The 20,484-nt window shown below is 42.0% G+C and overlaps 1 protein-coding gene across 2 annotated transcripts; it reads right to left on the bottom strand.

Moving 5' to 3' along the window:
* Nucleotides 1-102: 102 nt before the first annotated feature.
* On the bottom strand, nt 103-20,438 carry LOC116043580 (PDZ domain-containing protein 4-like). Of its 2 annotated transcripts, XM_031290375.2 has the most exons (8): nt 17,562-20,438; nt 9,024-9,077; nt 7,413-7,723; nt 7,164-7,251; nt 6,973-7,071; nt 6,826-6,888; nt 6,371-6,472; nt 103-3,929 (listed from the first exon to the last, which is right to left on the bottom strand). In XM_031290375.2, exons 1-8 carry the CDS (start codon nt 17,619-17,621, stop codon nt 1,887-1,889), a joined length of 2,820 nt encoding a protein of 939 aa, XP_031146235.1. In that variant the 5' UTR covers nt 17,622-20,438; the 3' UTR covers nt 103-1,886. The 2 variants fall into 2 exon arrangements, with proteins under 2 accessions (XP_031146235.1, XP_031146236.1); XM_031290376.2 differs by lacking the exon at nt 9,024-9,077.
* Nucleotides 20,439-20,484: the final 46 nt, after the last annotated feature.

The raw sequence follows: 20,484 nt of genomic DNA, 5'->3' as shown, positions 1-20,484 counted from the left end.
CTCATCTTGAAAAGCTTTAGTCTAAAGATCTATAATGAATTTTCTCACAATGCACTTAGCAGCAATTATATACTGCCAAAAACAAATTTCATGATCACAGCATTTATTTAGAAAAGCTTTTACTGTAAAATGGCAGACACAGAACAGACATCACAATATTGAACAAGTACACCATGTTTTCTTTAACTATGCTAGAGTTTTAAGCAAGTTCATAGACACATCCACAATTACAGTATGTTAAAGGCATTTAGTCGTAAAGTACATGGGGGGGGGGGGGGGAACATTTATGCCTCAATATCAAACATGCATGTAAGCCAAAGGAAGAATCTGCTTTTGTTCACAAGGTTTTATAAACATTCTTGGCTGTTATTGTCATTATAGGTACTTTAGCTGGATAATTGTCCAAAGGCTAGTTCTGAGAGCACATAATAAACAAGTGAAAACCTCTGAATCAAGTTTGGGAATGACATCTGACAGGAAATGAATAGAAAACCCCACTGTTGGCTGCAGACCCAATTAACAGGGATTCTTTTGTAGCTAAGAATTCATTTGCAATGAAATAGCCTTGTTCACAGTCAACATTGAAATAAATGATATTGCATACTGGCCAAAACTTGGTCCAGAAAAAGTATTTTGCAATTTTGAAATAGCAAACAGAGAAAAGATTATTTGATATTTTATTAATTTAAATGGCAAATTACGCCTTTCTGAATTAAACCACATCAAATGGTTTCTGTGCTTTTATACGACAAAATGCACAACGTGCCCTTCTTCATAAAACATTAAGCCCGTCAGTGGCTCTGTGCTTTAGTGTTTAATTTCTCAGCTACAGTAGTTCAGCCTTTTTGTATTGTGCTATACAGTCAAGTCTGCCTGAAAGGAAGGCACCGCTCAGCTCCTCGTTATCAAAAAAAGCGTCTGTGGTCTGACAATGATGTTGCATTTTCTGTATCAAAACAAAGCAGCATTTGTACATGAACACGACAAGAATGCAACAAAAAAATGTCGTCACTACATTAACTGGCACACAATTTTTTTTAAATTTCCTTCAACAAAAGTCCTTTGTGGACACTCAATATACAGTTTTATGGCACAGAAGTGGCTTTTTCTCATGTTTTCACAGCTGCATGGTTCTTAGCCCCACTTCTTTGTCCTTTATAAAAATGTAGAGGCCTGCAAAGATTACTATTGTGCACCAGTCCTCTAATGGCTAAACAGCAGGTGGTGCCATGCTATCTCTCCTTTATGTAGGAAGACAGATCTCTAGTGGTGATGCATTTCTAAATGTACTCCCTCTGAATTTTCCCTATTGTTTCAAAAATGCTAATCTTCATGTTTGTAGGTCTGTGCACTTGTCCAACTACACACAGTTGGTTTTTTTTTTATCTTGTGCATTGACTGTGTGACGTCCGGATTTTTAAATCGGACAAGCTGGTGCAGGTTTCTGTAAAATATGTATATGTAGGGTAACGCATTATGGAAATGGCAGGTTTAGGTCCATTAAACCAGAGGAAGTGAAAGAGGGGATTCAGTGTATTTAAAATAAATGTGACATGTATGACTTGTAAATCTGCATTTGTGATTATGGAATGCATTTCTGAAATGTAGCTTCAATTCGACAATTTTGTAAATGTATGCATTGTCTTTCTGTTCAGGGCGATACTGTTACACAAACCATGGCAGTCTCATGAGCTTTTCTCCAATCTTAACATTTTAGCTTGGTGCCTAAGGTATATTACTATCATGGACTTTGTGTTTCAGAGTGTTGCTGCATCCCTGCTGACAAATATTTGTGCCAAGGTGTACTAAAGCATCTTGTGATTATCCTATAGGCCCTATCAAAACACTTCCTTATCTCTCCCCAACTCTCTGCTTCCCATCTTATCTCAGACTGTGGTGACGGACAGCAGGGGGTTATATACTTTCTTCCCATCAGCAGACCTGGTCCCATGGGCCAGTAGCTCTTGTATAGTGATCCAGTTGTCCAGGATTCTGCGACTCCGCTTCTTCATGCTCCTCCGGTGGCACAGCTCCAGGATGGAGGCGGGTTCCTGCTGCTGCGTGGTCCCCTGCTGTCCTCCACCGCTGCCACCCTGCTCCCGCTCCCGCTCTCTCAAACAATCGAGGCGGCTCTGCATCATGAACTCCCTGCGACGCCGCTGCTCTCGGGCCTTCAGCAGCTGCTGCTTGCGCTCCTCTTTGCTCCAGTAACGGCCCATCTTCATTTCACTCACAGCATCATCATCCGTTGTCATGCCGCTGCGCTCCTCTCTGATCTTCATGGCACGTGCCTTCAGGAGGCGATCCCTCACAGGCCGCTTGGCCACGTAGCGAGAGCCATCGCTGCGGATCTTCACCTTCCACTCCATACGAGGGGAGGCAGGCAGCAATGGAGGGGACATAGGTACAGCTCCTGGGGCTTGGGCAACATCTTTACATGTGCTACCCAAGCTCATTGGGCTGGTGTCGCCCCAAGTCTCCATGCTGACCTCTCTGGCAGCATCTCTGAGTCCACCAAGCCGCTCAGAGGTGGAGGGAGACCTCAGCTGCATGCAGCTCAGGTAGTGCTGAGGCGGCTTTGTGTCAGTCTGACGGCGGGACAGGTAAGGGCTGTTGTCTGCACTGTATCCCCCTGTCCTCTCAGCTGTCCCATTGGCTTTGGGGTTACGTCTCACCTCTCCGTCTGAGCCCCGCCTGGTTCCTCTGTCCCGGGACAGGGACCTAACCTTAGCTCCGGGGCTGGATGTCTTCGCTTCGGCTCGTCTCCTGTGACTGTGGGGAGAGTAGGGTTGGTTGAGGTTTGCTTGTGTCCTGTCCCCTCTTTCGGCCCTGGGCCCTCTCTCTCTCTGTCTAGTGGAGGTTGGTAGCTGCATACCTGCTGGGAGAAGGGGTTCTCCTCCCTCCAGGCTCTGTGAAGAGGGTGAAGGATACTGTTCATTGACCAGAGGGGTGCTCCTGCAACTTTCCCCTCCAGTGTTGTAGGCACTCGTGCTGTCCTTATCTGAGCGCTCCCTTTCTGGGAGCTCATTGATATCTGACAAAGCATGGTGACAGGAATCCTCACTGACCAAAGTGCCACTAATGTCTAAGCGTCCAGCTCCTACTCCAGCCCCTGCACTTGCTCCATTCTTCTCTTCGAGAGGCCAAGCCTTCAGACAACGCTCCCTCAGCTGCTGCATCTTCTGTGCCCTCAGGATGTTGCGACACTTGAACTCCAAGTGGCGCAGTTCTTCTTCCAGAAGGGCCATCTCATGCTGCGTCAAGCTCTCATTCCTGTTCACATCCAGTGAGACACCGCCTTCCTCTTCTGCCGGCCCCTGACCTTCCAGCAGCATCAGAGCATTACTGTTCTTCTCATAGTAACACTTGATTTCCAGGAGCTCTTTATACCTCTCACACTCCTCCTCAGTCAGCCCAGGCATCATCATCATCCTCACAGGATCTGCCGCGTAGGCCCTCTCCAATCGCTCCACCTGTTCCAGCCCACCTCCATAAACACAGTCCAGCCCTAAGAGAGAGTCCGTGCTGAACTGGAGGTCCTGGGAGTGCAGCAAGGGTGGAGTGTCCCCTCGGCTGGACAGAAACTTGCGCATGCTGCCAGGTGTGTTGGTGGCGTTGGTATTGGAGGCACTGGTGTGGTCGTCTCCCAGAAGGTCATGTTCTGAAGACTCCTCATAGCGTGTGCTTTCATCTGTACGGCCCACCCCGCTGTCCAGCTCCTGGCTGTTGCTCAGCACCGTCTGGAGCAAATCAGGTGAATCCCTGTTCATGGAGCAACCATTGCTGCCAAGTACACCCCCGCCAGCAACACTGCCTGGTCCAGCACCCAGGACGGAGGTGCCGTTCCATACTCTGTGGCTGCTGGACAGATGAACAGCGTTGTCCAGTGGCTCCAACTCCAACTCATCTGGGTCCAGCTGGTTGTCATTCTGACAGGTGAAGGTTGTTGAATTTAGTTGATGGCATTGTAGTGGAGGTGTAAAGTTGTTGTAGAGACAGAACAAAAGTATGTGTTAGAATGTTGCTGTACATCTGACATTTTAAAGGCCCCATTTACTCAAAAATGTGTTTTGTTTGTTGATACTTGGATGTTTGAGTTTTACTGTGCAGAATAAATGAATGCGGGAAAAGTTGGTCCATGCTTACCTTAAAGGTCCCATGGCATGAAAATTTCACTTTATGAGTTTTTTTAACATTAATATGCATTCCCCCAGCCTGCCTATGGTCCCCCAGTGGCTTGAAATGGCGATAGGTGTAAACCGAGCCCCGGGTATCCTGCTCTGTCTTTGAGAAAATGAAATCTCAGATGGGCCGATCTGGAATCTTGCTCCTTATGAGCTCATAAGGGGCAAAGTTACCTCCCCTTTCTCTGCTTTACCCGCCCAAAGAATTTGGCCCACCCTTGAGAGAGAGACATCATGGCTTGCAAACAAGCAAAGTAGCAGTTGGTCAAGGCCACACCCCCACCCTCCATCTTGCCATCCTCAATAGTATTTAAAGCTACAGACACAGAAATGGCACGTCCTAAGTAAAGCTCATTGTGGGACTGGAGCGTGTCATGGGACCTTTAAAACATGTCTGGATAGGATCTTTAATATTTATTATAACAATATGTTTTAAGCTTTTAAAGACATTTAAAAAAAATAAAAAAAAACGTGTATAAACCTGCATTTATTGACATGTTTGCTCACTTGGGGGCAGGGGGGACAAGCACCAAACACAACATTGACATATCATCAACCTTACGTCGATATGGTGAACTTATAAGCAAACTGTTGCCGATTTACACATTCTGTAGATGTGGAGCAATATTGTTGAGTGCAGCACATTTGAGTAGTGCTTCTTTCTGTCAACTAGATGGAGCCAGTACTGTGTGAGATTTTAACATCACTTGGTTTCCATTGAGTCATTTGTCTATAGAGAAAAACAAACACTCATAGCTCATGTCTAGACTACATCTAAACATGAGCTATGATGGAAATTGATTTTTCATAGTTAAGTATTCAGTATTAGATGATGAATGTCCATCCAAAATGATTCGATCTTTAGAGATGAATAATACTTAATATTTCATAAGAACTGTTGTTTCTGAGCTGTTTACTTTGCTGTTTTGATTGGCATCTGTCTCAAACGCTGATCAAATATATTGAAAATACCTGCGCTTGTATAAGTAAACAATTACCTCCTCAGAGCACAGTTGATCTTGGCTAATTGGTTTGATTTGAATGTGAGTTGCATGCAGACTACAGACCAAAGTATTGATTATCTTCATTCTTATTCTTCGACATCCCCTTCACTTCTCTCTCTCCCTCAAGACAACAGATTGAGCTTTTACCTCTGCTTGTGCATTTCCCTCTCCGTGCACCCCTCGCTCACTTGAATCTTAATGTGGGACCATGCCTTCGCAATATAAATCTTGTCAGCCTTTCACAGGTAATACTTATGCTCATCTCTCTGAATACAAGGACATTTAAACAGAGGAGAGGTTTGTGTGTGTATGTGAGAGTGTGTGTGCGTTTGTGTCTTTGACTTTGACCATTTTAATGAGTGCCTTTTAAATCCTTTACCTCCTTCTGTACAAATGCAGCCAGCATACAGATTTTTGTATTCTCGCAGATACTGTCTCTAGCTTGCAGCTCATTTGTTTTACAGTGGTATGCAGTGAAAATCCATTTGGTTGTGTCGACATTGTGTCAAGTTGTGTTTTTACAAGTCATTTGGCAGAGGTGTGTTATTGAGGGGCATGTGTTACAATGTCCTCATATCTGCTAGAAGAGTAACCTTGAAGGGAAGCAAAGCGGGGGCCACATTAGCACTGAGAGTACAAACACTATTTGTCATTGCCTCTTTCTTCACACAATCTGTGAACTCATCGTGTTTTTGCACCTCTTTGCTTTTCTGCCCCCGTACAGCTTGCAGGATAGAACAAAGCTCTTTTTTTGTGTCCTCAATTTCTTTTCTTTCTCTTCTGAATCTCATAGTTGTATGTTTACATAGAGCACTACCTTCATATACCCAGGCATGTAAACTTATTTCTTTTGGTTACACTTTACTTGAAGGTATCTACATAAGAGTGACATGACGCTGTCATGAACGTGTCATAAACATAATAAACAAGTCATAAACGTTTATGACATAACGCTTCTTTTAGTAAGTGTCTTTCGGTTTTTGTTATGACAAGTTATGGTTAGGGTTAGTGTTAGAGTTAGGGTTAGAGTTCCTGTGTCATGACAGTGTCATGTGTTCATGACAGTGTCATGTCACTCTTATGTAGATACCTTCAAGTAAAGTGTTACCTTTCTTTTTAGGTCAGTATTCAGACTGAGCCTTGCAGCGCACTCCCTCAAGACTGCATATCCAATTTCCTCACCTCTATTTCAGGTCGTGCAAGGAGCAGAGAGACATTAGTGCTGTCTTCTCTGGTGAGAATAGCTACTGCCTCCTCTCTGTCCTGGATGTCCACTCCATTTATCTAAGAGAGAAAAAAGAGGAGAAAAAAATTGAGCTAATGCCAGTAAACGAAAAAGCCTTTCCACCAAGCCTAGATTCAATGAAATTACTCAATTTAAGAAATAGTCAGGAAAGAAATCTCTCTTTAGCTTAAAGCAACGATATTCAACCTCTTATGATCGAATTAAGAAACATTGCTGCACTATTAGCAATTTCCTTTAATATGTGAATAAGGCTGGATTAAAAAGGACTCCAGCTCTACTGTGGACCAGGGGGTATCTAAGACTAAGACTTTGGTGTCATGCAACCCTACAGTATTGATAACATCATATAAAGGAATACAAACCCTCAGTATACCGTTTAGGAAACCTGTACCTGCAGTATTCTGTCTCCCTTGCGAATGCGTCCGTCTATTGCAGCGATACTGTTTGGGTTCACCTGGGGGGGAAAAAAAGAAGGATTTGTTTAGGAGTGTAAAGAAATGGGAAAGATATATTGAACATTTAATTTCCCAACACTAACCTCTCCTACATATATTCCCAGGTCCTCCTCCTCATCGGTTCTGTAACACACTGTCAGCCCGAGTTTATCCTGCTGACGAGACTTATACAACTCCACCTCCTGAAGCAGTTAGAGAAAAGTTTGAGGACGTCAGAGAGAGAAGAGCGGGGCAGTTTTCTGTACCAGAGTTTGAGTAGCTAAATGGCTCTCACCTCATATTCCAGCTCATCCTGCCTGTCCACTTCATGATGAGTGATATCAAAGTAGTCAGTGGGGTCGTAGTATACAGGCTCTATAAAGCTGAGGATGATAATATTCAGGACATCATATTTCAATAACTGGGGTAGCTTCAAACTTCACATGTGTGAACAGAATGGCATGGACTAGAACCAAGACTGCAGATGAGCTCCGGTCTGACAGTTGGACATGCAGCAGAGGCCTATTATACTACTCGCACTCACAGTTCATTGAGTAGATATGGCTCCAGTAATGGCGGCAGTGGAGGCGACGGCGGAGGGTCGGGTGGGGGTGGAGCTCCACAGGGATGCTGGCTGCTCTTGCCCAGAGTCAACATATGCTGGAAGCTGATGTCTGTTTGGGTGCAGCTGTCTACACAGTCGGCCATGCCCATGGTCACTGGCACTAACCCTCCAGGGGCTCCTGCTAGGCCTGCGCGTCTGCGGGCCCCCCGCCTCAGTATGTTGGACAGCACGGGGTCCCGTATGTCCAGGGTGGGATCCCCGGAAAGGCAGGACAGATCCTTTCCATTCACCTGGAAAACACAGAGTCAAGATCAAATGGTGGAGGAGCAGGAGGAGAAGAGGAAGAGAAAAAGAGAAGAGGTGCAAATAGAATTGAAGAAGGATTGGTGCGGGGATAAAGACAAAGAAACCAGGTGTAAAATGAGTGATTTTCTAAATCTATTTTTTTCTACGTAGAACACAGAGGAACCACAAGAAACAAACAAAGATTTGGAAAATAGGCAAACTGAGTTGTATATAGTGAAAAGATAAACTACATAGATGCCGACATGAATAACAGCAAGGCAGTGATGGAAAGTAACTAAGTACATCTACACAAGTACTGTACTTAAGTACAATTTTGAGGTACTTGTACTGTATTTGAGTAATTCCATTTTGTGCAATACTTTATACTTCTACTTCACTATATTTCAGAGGGAAACATTGTACTTTTTTTATTTATTTTTTTTGTACAACTTTTTACATTTATCTGACAGCTTAGCCTCTATACACCCACACAGGTGATTTTATTCTGGCTGATTAGACCTCTGCTCAAACTGAAGGTGGGCCGGAGCTCAGATGGGAATATATTAAGTCACGTCTTTTTTTTTTTTTTTTTTTTTTTTTTACCAATAAGAATGATAAAGGTGTCATTTATCCTGCTCTCACAGGTGCAAAAAAGCTAACAGGAGACTCGGGAAGATGTCAGTCAATCAGTCTAAACACACCCACGCAGTCCTGGGAAGAGGTCCAATCAGCCAGGTTAAATGAAAACACCTGTATGGGTGTTCAGGGTCTTTAAGTTACTTTGCAAATTAAAGTCTCTGTCTGCACATCCACACAGGTGTTTTCAATCACCTTAGCTGATTAAACCTCTGGTCAGGTGTGTGTTGTGCAGTCCTAATGAGGCAAGTGAAAACACCTGTGTGGCTGGACTATTGGTGTCCGGGGCCTTTCTAACACTGTGGTATTACTACTTTTAATCGAGTAAAGCATACTTCTTCCACCACTGCAGGAGGGGAGAGAGACATGAGGATGGACAGACCCACATCAGCAGTTTTATCCACCAGGCAAGGTTAGTTCACAGACATAATAACGCTGCCTCACAAAAACACAGAGAACAGGAGGGGGAACTACAGCTACACACACACACACACACCTAAAGAAAGAAAGATACACTACAGCAGACACATAAGTGTATTTCAACTGTCACACAGCTGATAGCGTTAATTCAGGCACACAGAGACACACACAAAAAGACAGGTTTGTATCTAAAAGGTTTCGATGCCACATCACACAAAAGCAGCAAAGCAGGAAGCTTTATACAGAGACCTTTAATCGACCGTCGGCGTCAAAAGAGCACAACATGTTGTTTATGTGACCCTTCTGTGGAGAGAGGGAAAGAAAGCAGGAAAATGGTGGAGTTAGAAAGTAATTGCAACGGTGAACGGTTAGGAAATGGCGAGCTCTTCTTGAGATAAAGGAGAGAACCAGAGGTGGAAAAAATATATTCAAGTTAACTGTCACTGAGATAAAAATGAGTTTCTTTAGTACATCAGTTTTGTCCACTCTGGTCCTCCTGAACACTCTTACAAAACAAAACACTTATCTTTCTTTTGTGTGAATCAGAAGTGGTTTCTCTCTGCAAATATATAACCAAACATAATCATATTCTGGAGAAACTAAATCAATTTCCCTCTCTTTTTTTTTGAGCAAGTGGAGCTTCACTAAAAAAATGATTATAATGTAATTTCTGCTGGAATGTCACGCTTTCAAACATTTTGATTTGGAGAAATAAAACACGTTCCAGAGCTCTCTCCCTCTTTTTGGACATTTAAATAGTCATCATATTTAAATAGTCATCATATATAGTATATAATAGTAGCATCACAATATGTGTCCTGACCAGTGGTGGAATGTAACTAAGTACATTTACTCAAGTACTGTACTTAAGTACAAATTTGAGTTACTTGTACTTTACTTGAGTCTTTTCTTTTCATGCCACTTTCTACTTCTACTTCGTTACATTTCAGAGAGAAATATTGCTCTTTTTACTCCACTACATTCATCTGACAGCTTTAGTTACGTTACAAATGAAACTTTTTGCACACAAAACACATGTAGTTTATTAAATACGATGTTTTATTATAGATTAAACTACCCAACAATATAACGGCCAACATGACCAGCTGAAATGATTAGACCATTAAACACACAACAGTTTGGATCGTTTCCAGTTTCTGAAATGTGAGGAGTTTTCTGCATTTATTACTTTAAATACTTTAAGTACATTTTTCTCATGATACTTACATCCTTTTACTTAAGTAACATTTTCAATGCAGGGCTTTTACTTGTAACAAAGTATTTTTACAGTGTGGTATTAGTACTTTTACTTGAATACTTCTTCCACCACTGGTCCTGACTCTCTAGGGCTGTTGAAGGCCGACTCGTGTGGTGTATGAAATCTCTCTCCTCTCTCCCACCACGGCTGAGAGGGCCATTAATAATGAAAGATTATTGAAAATAAATGTGGAGAATGAATCAAAACAGGGATTTGACTTCAGGGTTACTGAACCAAAACATTCCTGGCCAAATCAAGCAGGACATCCCACAAACCTTGAAGGAAGATTCATTCAGCATTCATACCTGATTCAGTATTTATAACAGTGTTTAGCTGCTAGCGGTGTGACTCCATATCAAAGTCTGTCTATCTGACGGTCAACCGCTTTGATCCAGACTGAAATATTTATTTTAAAAATCCACCGGATGAATTGCCATGAAATTTGGTGCATACAGTTATGGTCCCCAGAGGATGAATCCTAACGACTTTTGGTGATCCCCTGGCTTTTCCTCTAGCGCCACCAACAGGTCAAAATGTGCACTTATCCAGTGAAATATCTCAACATCAACTAAATTAGGTATACTGCCACCAACTCTTTTGCAGGCATTCATGTGGTGTAATAACCCCGGGGCCACCCTTCTAGTGCCACCAGCAGGTCAAAGTTGTAAATTGTTCAATTATTTGGTTTATGACCAAAACTAATGACCAGGCCCAAATGGAATCTGCAGATTTTTATTTTTTTCTGCTGAAAATCTGTGGAAAATTCTGCGAAATTCTGCATCCACAATAGCCGTTGATATATAGGCTATTGTAGTACTGTCTGTTGTGTTTTTTTTTTATTTTGTCTGTGTACAATCACTTGTTTTTATCTTGACCAGGACTTCCTTGAACACATGCACATTTATCTATTTATTACTGTGTCCACTCATCTGTGCAACATGTCATCTCTATTCATTCACACCTTACTCATCTGTATATCTGTGTTTATATACTGTCTGTTTATATAAGGTTATTTATTGTGTAAATATGGTTGTTTTATTACTATTATTATAACTAATTCTATTTTTCCATTAACTATAGTTTATGTATATTCTTTCTCCTATGTCTAATTAATGTGTATATGTGTTATCCTAAAGTGTGTACATTTTTCTTTTGAGCTGCTGTAGCACAGGAATTTCCCCAGTGTGGGATTAATAAAGTCTATCTTATCTTATCTTGAAAAAGTGATTTTAAATCTCAATGGGACCTCTGCTGATTTAAATAAAGGTTAAAGAAAAAAGCATTTCCATCAGCCTCAGTGTACTTAATGCTCATTTGCAAATGTGAGCATGTTAACCCACTAAACTACTTTTGATAGTGAACATAGTGAACATGGTATACCTTAAGTTTAAAGCGCTGCTGTTAAAGTAAATCCTCACAGATCCACTAGCATGGCTGTAGACTGTTGTTTAATCTTGAATAGGATCATTTAAATTAACACATTTTTCAAATAAACTCACGAAGACAAATTCCATTCTCCTGATTTCATTACACGAGGCAGACGGCAACATGATGATGTAGGCAGCCAGTTACTGAGCCAGACAGCCTTTGTAGAGTGTCACTCATGCTGCACTCAGTCACTGACCTTGGCTGTCTGCGCTCTCTACATCTTTTCTTGCTTCATTCTTTCTCTCTGTCTCTGTCTCTGTCTCTCTCTCCTCTTGTCCCCTTCCAGTAATTGCATGTCAAATCAATGTTCGCCTGTGCAGCCAAGCACAAAAATGTTCTTGCCACACTCAGCCCTGCTCCCTTTGGTTCTCTCCCAACAACAGCACCACCACCACTCATCTAGTCGATCTTTCCTGCTTGGCCATTATGTTTTCATGCTCACATTCATTTCCCTTTCTCTTCTCTTCATCCATACCCTACCCATATCCACTCCTGCTTCTTCTCCCTCCTGTTTTCTCCACACTCTGATTTTCTTACGTCGTGCTGCCTCAGCAGTTCTGTCTTCTCTGTCCCTTCCCTGGAGATGACAACGCACCCTCCTCCCACTCCTCTATTTCCATCTATTTCAGCCGGTCCATCTCCTGGTGTGCGTTTGTCCTTCCTCACACTAATGTTCCTTCATAAATCTTTTCTGTCTCTTCTAATGATCCTCTTTGCTTGAAAACAAATAAGATGTTTCCTCCCTACATGGCCTATCGGTAATAAAGGAATTTACACGGTGTGGTTTGCATGTTAGATTGGAGGAAAAACGCACCTTAACATTCTTCAGCAAAGTGCATTTTTATTTCAGCTCTCACCCTATGATCTTTTTCTCTCTTTCCAAACAGCAGGAGGTATCTATTGTTTCTGTGCTCGTGACCACACGGTCCAGCTCTCCAGGAACAGAAAGAAGCTATTAGGAAACAGCTCTGCGGTCATGAGTGACAGCTATGAATACTGAGATGGAGAGGGGGACTTCTCATTCATTATCAATGAGAGGTGCTGAGATTGCTTTGAAGATGACTTCATGCAGGGTAATGGTTGTTATGTTTTAGACCTGCTTTGATGGAGAATCCATTACACTCATGTTCTGTTCTCTTATTATCTCTGGGTTAGTAGATCGTTACATACATCTGCGTTTTAAAAGCGACACAAGCAATGCAAATAATGAAGCCTTGGGTGCACACCCACCCCCACAATCCATCCTTATTCTGTATATTTGTGTTAAAAACACTAGAATTGAAATTCAGGAAAAATAACAGTCTGCACAATTCACAGTAGGGGGTGGGCGGTGGTGGTATCAGCGGCGGCTGGGGATGGGGGTGATGGGGGGAGAGATGAAAGAAATGCAAAGAGTTCAAAGTGTAGAAAGAGAGCAAAGGCAGAAAGAGACACTGAAGGAGTGCAGGGTGGAGCAAGGAGGAAGGTAGGTGAGGGTAATGATGCCGGAGAAATGTAGAAAACAAGCTTTCCAGGAATTGCTGGATGAATGTAAATAGTGAGCGAGCCTGGCTCTGGATTTGTTTGTAAACACACACACACACACACACACACACACACAATGGAAGCTCATGGGAAATTACTAAGTGGTTGATGCATAATTAGTTTTTATCTGAAAGCCCTTTAAAGAGCAAATGAATCTCGTGCTAAACAACAGGCTGAGATAATAAAAAAAAAAAAAAAAGAGGGGGATGACTAACTCCACATGAATGCACGTTATCCTAAACGCAGTGTGTGGGAAAAATACACAACCACACGTCTTTATCTGAAGTTTGGTAATTCTTTTCCTCACAGCATCACAGAGTTTTCCCCAAACATGGATTGTCCACGGAGTTCATGCAAAAGCTCCTGTCTGACCGATACCTGCCCCGCCCTCCTTATATATTGAATTCCACTTGTTCTGTAATTGATTTTTCTCATCTCCCATGCTTTGAAGGCTGAAGCAGTCATCTCCTCACAAAATCAATTAATCTGGAGACGGAGTTGACCTACTCTGGCTATAACCCCTGTTGTTTGATATCACTGAGCTAATTTAAATGAACAAGCAGGCCTATTATATACTGATACCAGTGAGAAGATATTGATTTTAAAGCATTCTTTAAAATGATTGCAATGGAGCTAACAAGCCTCTGCGGGAGTGTGAGCTATATGACTATACATAATTTATCAATACATTCATCAGATAGAACAAAAGATGAATTATGGGCAGGGTTTTTAAAAAAAAAATGTTATTGATGGTGGTGGATGAACCGCAGCAAGTAGGTCTGTAAAACATATCATAGGCTATATGACCTTACAATAATGCCCCCACCCTTTCTTTTTTTCTGTCACTGTCCTATTAAATGAAATCTCCTCTACATCCTTTCTGTCTCGTGTCCATGTCAGACAAGAAGTCTGTGAGGGAAAGAGCAGGAACCCGACAGACACGTGCAGTTGTGCACAGACACACAGTATATATTATGAAACACTAGCCTGCCCTTCACCTGAGAAAACCGACACTCTTGACAAAAAGAAGCTGACGAGCCAAAAGGTAATGAGCAGTCTGTCAGGTGTTGTGATTAACTTGCACTAAGTTTTTTTGCAGCACCATTTGTATCTTTTTTAAATTACACAGTCACATCTTGTGCTTTGATAAATAAAAATACATGAAATCCTTTACTTAACCCCCCCCCCCCCTCCCCTGTTAGCAGTATATACACACATTTAATAAATGATTCATAATACACTATAATTAATCAGATACAATTTATTTGTTAAGAGTTTATTGATGCAGTTGTCAACAACTTTAACTCCTCCTGCAGCCTCCCTAACTGGATGCTGCTGGATAAATGGATGATGAATGACAATATAATATATAACACGTTATTACATATAAAATTTCTTCATAGGTGAAGTTATAATTGTTGAAAATATTGTACATTAACAAACATGTCAACATGTCCTTATCTACTATTAACTACATTATGTGTTATAAATGATTTATTATATTTTATATTTTTTAGTTTATTGACTGCTTATAGATGCTAAATATGGGGTGTTAAAGTAAAGTTACTGACAGAATTGGGGGAAAACAATATTTGTCAAAAGTGAAAAGTGCAGTTACCGTATTAATGTCAAATGGAGGGTGGACAAGACAATATGACAGATATGTCAGTATAATGCAATCTAACAATTTAATCTAACGGTACACTAGCTTATGGTGCTCTCATTACATTATATTGTCAGGTGTGCCTTTTATTTTGTCCACCTCCAGTATGCATGTCCATGTGTGAGTATCCATGTCATTCACACACGCAGCCGTGCACTTACTCAGCTCCAGCTTCTGTCAGCTGGTCATTGGGTATGTATTGATTCTCATCCGTTTGCCTCTTGTGGCTGTCGGCATGTTTCTCTGTGTCATTGTGAATAAAAGCACATTTGGGCACATTGTTTGTTTAATGACGCTGGTTGCCATGGAAACAGCCTCCCGCTTTACTGTGATGGAGGAGAGAAAAGGAAGGGAGCGGCTGAAGGGCGTGTGTGTGTAAGGGCGTGTGTGTGTGTGTGTGTGTGTGTGTGAGTGAGTGAGTGTGAGAGAGATGGTTTATGTGCATGTACTGTACAACTACAATTTAGACCGTAACTCAACAACAATATACATTTTCACCTGGGGCTATAGGAGGCTGAATTGATCAGAAACATGCCATAGGGTGTGTACCCACCACCACTGCGCAGCATATATGTAACAGAGTCCCAATGTATAATTGCATGGGTTTTATTCCTTTGGCAAGAGAAGCAAGTGTTTTGATAAAGTCAAATTTCACAGCCTGGTTTTCCTGCCTGTAAGCTGTTTAATGCTGTATTGATTGTCTTAAGACAGTTACTCAGTAACTGCATCTAATTTGAAGGTGTAATTATACATGTTAGTTAAGGAAAACAGCTCAAAGCTGAAAACCTCTGAAGGGAAACGCTATGAAGTGTGGGGGGAAATGTAATTACGTTTCTTCTTTTATGATGTTTTTCTTTTATGATTGGACACAGTATACCTACCATCTTTTGCTTGGCATGATCTTTGGATTAATCAGCCATCTGCACAGCAAGAATTGCTGTTTTTAATCATTACATGTAATAAATGAGATTGAATTAAATGGAGAAAAATGCAGCATGCAGTCTGTTTGGCTGCCTTTTAGTATTTTGGATTGTTTGATTTGTACTCTTTTTTTTGTTGCTTTGCAGTTAGCAGACCTCTGTGTTTCATTAACTATATTCTCATTGCAATGTACTAGTCAGCCTCTGAAAGCCAAAGGCTGTGGCTCTGGTTCAGTACTCCATCTGCGTTTGTTCCTCTAGGGTTAGTGTTACCTAACCTAGGCTCACCAGACCACAATATATGTAGACCTGCTGCTCCCAACACCTCACAATATCTGCTCTACTTACACAAGCACCATCCACACAAAACATTTGCATGACAACTGCTCTGCACGCTCCAAATCATTCAACATATCTCCTGCCATCTCTGTTCGCTCCACTCATCGCCACACCCGTCTGGAAACCACGTGCAGATACTCTGTCAGACAGAGCTGGAAGGGTTTCTTCTGTAGGGACACCACCTGCAGCTACAATTGACCCCACATTGCCAGATCAGTGGAATTATTAGATTACTACTTTCAAAGATGTTGACCTGCATGCGGTCAGTGTCATTACTGCTGACCCCGTTTAGATATGGTCACTTATTATGGAATGCTCTGATTTTATGATCACATCCCAGACTGTACACCACCTCTCTCCTCCTCATGTGAAGTCACTCAAGCCTTTTCTATTCACCTCTGTTTCATGAAGAGCTTAAATCAATTACTCTAAGGGCAAACACCAGAAATAAAAGACTGAAAGAAAACAATGTGACTTTCCCTCACAATTTCATTTGCCTATTTCCCTCTTTGACTTATTATCGTGCCTCTATTTGGACTCAGCCTCCCTCCATGTTTTCCTCTTTTTCTTGGCATCGCCTCTGACACCAGCTGCAGCCCAGTTAACTGGCCCAGACCCTAACATGCTAAAGAGACCCCGCTGATGCTCCTGGTGCCACAGATACTAAAAGTGTTGCGCTGCATACCCATGAGTGCTGAGCGTTTTCATGCTTAGTAAGCATGGGACTTATTTTGGTCACCGCATGTATCATCGTCACCGAACAGAAGCTTCCTTAGGCACTGCACAGCCAGATGAGCTTACTCACATATAGTCCATGGTCCCAGTTGGCAGGTGGTGCTGAGGCTGTAACCGTGGCAACCTCCTTGCTCCCATAACACTTTAGCCCGGCTTTAACAACCCATCCATCCTGCTGCCTCCGTGGCTCTGCACCACTCTACTTCACCCCACACCAGCGTCTCTCTATCTTACGCAATTAAATAAACGTAATCATTGTAATCACAGTCAAGTATCATTCTCATATTTATAGGTATTATGGTCACTTAATGACTAATAAATAAATAACCAGTTTTTTATACAGTTTTTTTTCTGGGTGAATTTAGGTATGTAAAATCTACACAGAAGGCATAAAAGTCCAGCAAAAAAAGGGAAAGATGTGTTACATGATCTGGAGCTTATATTACATGAATTCACCTAATGGATTTGAATGCTGAATGAAATGTAATGTAATTATCATGTTTTATTTAATTGATATTATGGTGCTTATATTTTGAATCATTCATTTATTACCTGATGTTGGTGTCCTTGACATTTCCATCAATAAAATAACTGGTAGATATATGCTAAATTTATTTCCGATTCAAAACTGGTTATTAGGAATTTAATATTTTAATTATCTGGGTTAAACGAGTCTGTCAACATGATGAGCTTCTGTTTATTTTCACTGCAGATGGAAGACCAATGACATTTTCAACAGTGCTGTTTTGATTGTCACTCATCAAGCAGCTTCGCAAAAAAGAAAGGGCCAACTTAAGACAGAATAACAATGAAAACTTTAAGGACACACAGAGGGATGCTTTTGTCTGAAGAAAGAAGAAATGAAAAAAAAGAAAGAAATGAAAACAAGGCAGAAAGAGAGAAAGAAGAAAGGGCCTCACCTGGAACATGACCTTGTATTGTTCCTCAGGCTTTTGAACCACGCACATGTTACACCCCATTGTGACTTTTGACACGGTGCCCGACTGTGCAGGTCCAAAATTGCCCCACTTGACCAGTTCTCACACCAGGACTCTCTTTATCAAAGTCTTTGTCTGTGGCAGTAGGAGAGCCCCACCCTCATTCGCAGGCTTGTGGTATACTACACTACTCCTCCTCAGAGTAACACACAACACATCCCTGCCGGGGACAGATAGACAGTTTGTTTGGCTGTGTCACTGTTCTCCTCTTCTTGTTCACAATTCAAGTGTTATAATCCAGAGGAAATTCAAATGTGGAGATAGTTTCAGAGCTGCAAGACCATGTGTTTGTTTCTGTCTCCATCGCAGGCAAAAATGTTGCTTGTTTAAGTTCATGTGCTTGTTGTGGATCATCCAGTTTCACTTGTAATCTTGGATGTGGAGAAAATATGTTTTTAAGAGTCCTGCTGGTTTTGTGCTTGTGCCTTTTAATAGATTAAGCAGTTGTTTCAGACAGATCAATGCTGATCCAGTGACTTGTCAAAGGTGATCATGCAGTATACATGCAGTACCCTGCCTGGGTTGTTCTTCAGTGTTGAAATCTGCAGTAGAGCAGGTTTTCCCAGCAGAACTCTCACTAAACTCCCCCACTCTGTTCCTCAGTTTTTTCCCTCCAAACAGCACACTTTCAGCAGTGCTCTTTGAACAATGTATATACAAACAATACAGCTATCAAAGAACTTGCCTCAGTCCTGTTTTTTTTTTTCTCGTCACTCCCACAACGAGTTTCCCACCTGCTCTGCCTCTGCTTTCCCGGATCGCTGAAGGATTGCTGAGTGTGACTGCTGAGATAAAGGCTCCTCCTGAAAGCTCTGTCAGGACTGCCCTGCTTTCGTCCTCCACTTCAGGAGCAGTGCATTGTTAAAGGTATTTCCTAATTTAACTTTTAAGTGAAGCAAGTTGAGTGATGCGTATTACACCATTAGCAAGGATCTTTGAGCCTTTGCTGTGCAGCTAAGATAAGCTGTACGGCAGGGATACAAGCCCAAAAAACATGTACACCTGCACACGCATCAAGATAGGCAACAACACATGCTTTTTTTCCAACTACAAGCACACAAGCTGCCAAATTTTCTGTTAACTGTCAGCAGAACACAGAGCATTTATCATACTGCCTCTCCAAATAACATAAGACACGTAAACAACACATGCCGAAACTGTGAGATTGTTAAAGTAGACTGCAGCAGGTTCTCTGGTCTGTTGTCAGATATGATGGCAAATATTAAACCATTGATTCTGTACGCTACAGCATACTCAGCACCGGCTACTCGAGGTTGAGAGTGTGAATGACGGATTATAATTAAATTAGTGACCTCTCAAGCAGCAGAGATCAGACAAGACTCTATCCTGACTGTGTAGAGAAATCAATATCAAACCAACTCATGGATCAATTGGATTGCTGGGTTATTGGGGAAATCAAGATTGTTTATCACAAGTACCATAGATGTTTGTCTTTTACATATCCAATGATTTTATTCATTTAGGCAGGTTTTTTTTTACCAGTCTATGGATATACAAACACATTCTCTCATTCCTAACTAGTTTAATTGTCCTTGACCAGTTGCTATAATTGTCCTCAGTCTATTAATATGGAACTCCCACTCGCTTTAAGATTAGCCTCAGTCAAGGTGCCTGAATTAGAAATGTAACAAAATCTCAATATAACTTTCTCAACTGTCTTCCAGTCCCCGTCCTTGCCCTCGGAGTCTCATCACGTTGGTTAAACCTTTATCTTTAACCCTCCAGTGAGACTTAAGAGTCTTGTCTGAAAGGTCCATCGCCCTGTGTGCTGCCAGCGACAAGGAGTTAGAGCTACTAATCCTCATTCAAGGCTCCACTACACCTGTATCCTTTCCAGAGGCAATGTAATCCCAAACTCTGGCTCCTAGCACAAACCACACTCACTCACTCACGGTCATATACTCATACACACAAGCACACAGGGAAGCAATCTCCACTCAGTGAAAAGCACGATAACTTGGGAAAAGACAACCTGATAGTCTGGAGAGCAGGCGCTAATCGAGCTACAGCGAGGTGTCAGACATGTTCAGCAGGCAGGTGTGCTCCAACTGTCACTCCCTCTCTCCATCGCCATCTCTTGTCCATCCCTATATACATCTATGTACCTGAGTATCAGTCCTACATGATTATTGCAGTGGAGTGTCTACAATCATCCCCTGCCTGCTATGCTTTCAGAATAAAATCTGATATGAAATATGACAAATAATTCAGAAAAAATGCCTATATTCTTCTATCAAAGCATTCAGTATGAAAGGATGTTCTCATGTGGCACATATGCACACATAAAAGTTACTCCATCTTCAGTCTGCAGCAAGAAGAAAAAGGAAATTCAAGAATGGCAGTCAGTAAGTCCATTTTAATCCTCCTTTTGTCCTCTGGTCATTATATTTGAAATATCCACAGGAGGGTATTTGTGTTTAAGAAAAGAAATAAAAAACCGTGGAGTAGTCCAGGTGGTTGGGGTGTTAGAGCAGAGTGCAGCGCTTGTCTCAGGTCAGTGATAAATCACCATCAGCAGCCCCACAAGATGAGAGAAATCACTAACGGCTGATTGGAGGATACTTCTAGGCTTCTCCCCTTGGGCGCGACGGTAAATGCACTCCCCCACTGCAGCGGGGGGAACACAAAAGGCGGTTGTTCCCCAGTGGTGAAGGAGTCTGCTGATCTGGATGCTGCACTACAACTAAAGCTGAATTCGCATGGATTTTACACTGTATAATCTCTCTCTCTCTCTCTCTCTCTGTCTCTCCATCCCTGCCAGGGCTGGGCCACTGCTCTCTTTTCTAGTCCCACATAATTTTTACCCACACCTCATTTGCTACCC

This window comes from Sander lucioperca, chromosome 12 (genome assembly GCF_008315115.2).
Source record: "Sander lucioperca isolate FBNREF2018 chromosome 12, SLUC_FBN_1.2, whole genome shotgun sequence".
Taxonomy (NCBI): Eukaryota; Metazoa; Chordata; class Actinopteri; order Perciformes; family Percidae; genus Sander; species Sander lucioperca.
This window is presented reverse-complemented; position numbering and strand designations above follow the sequence as displayed.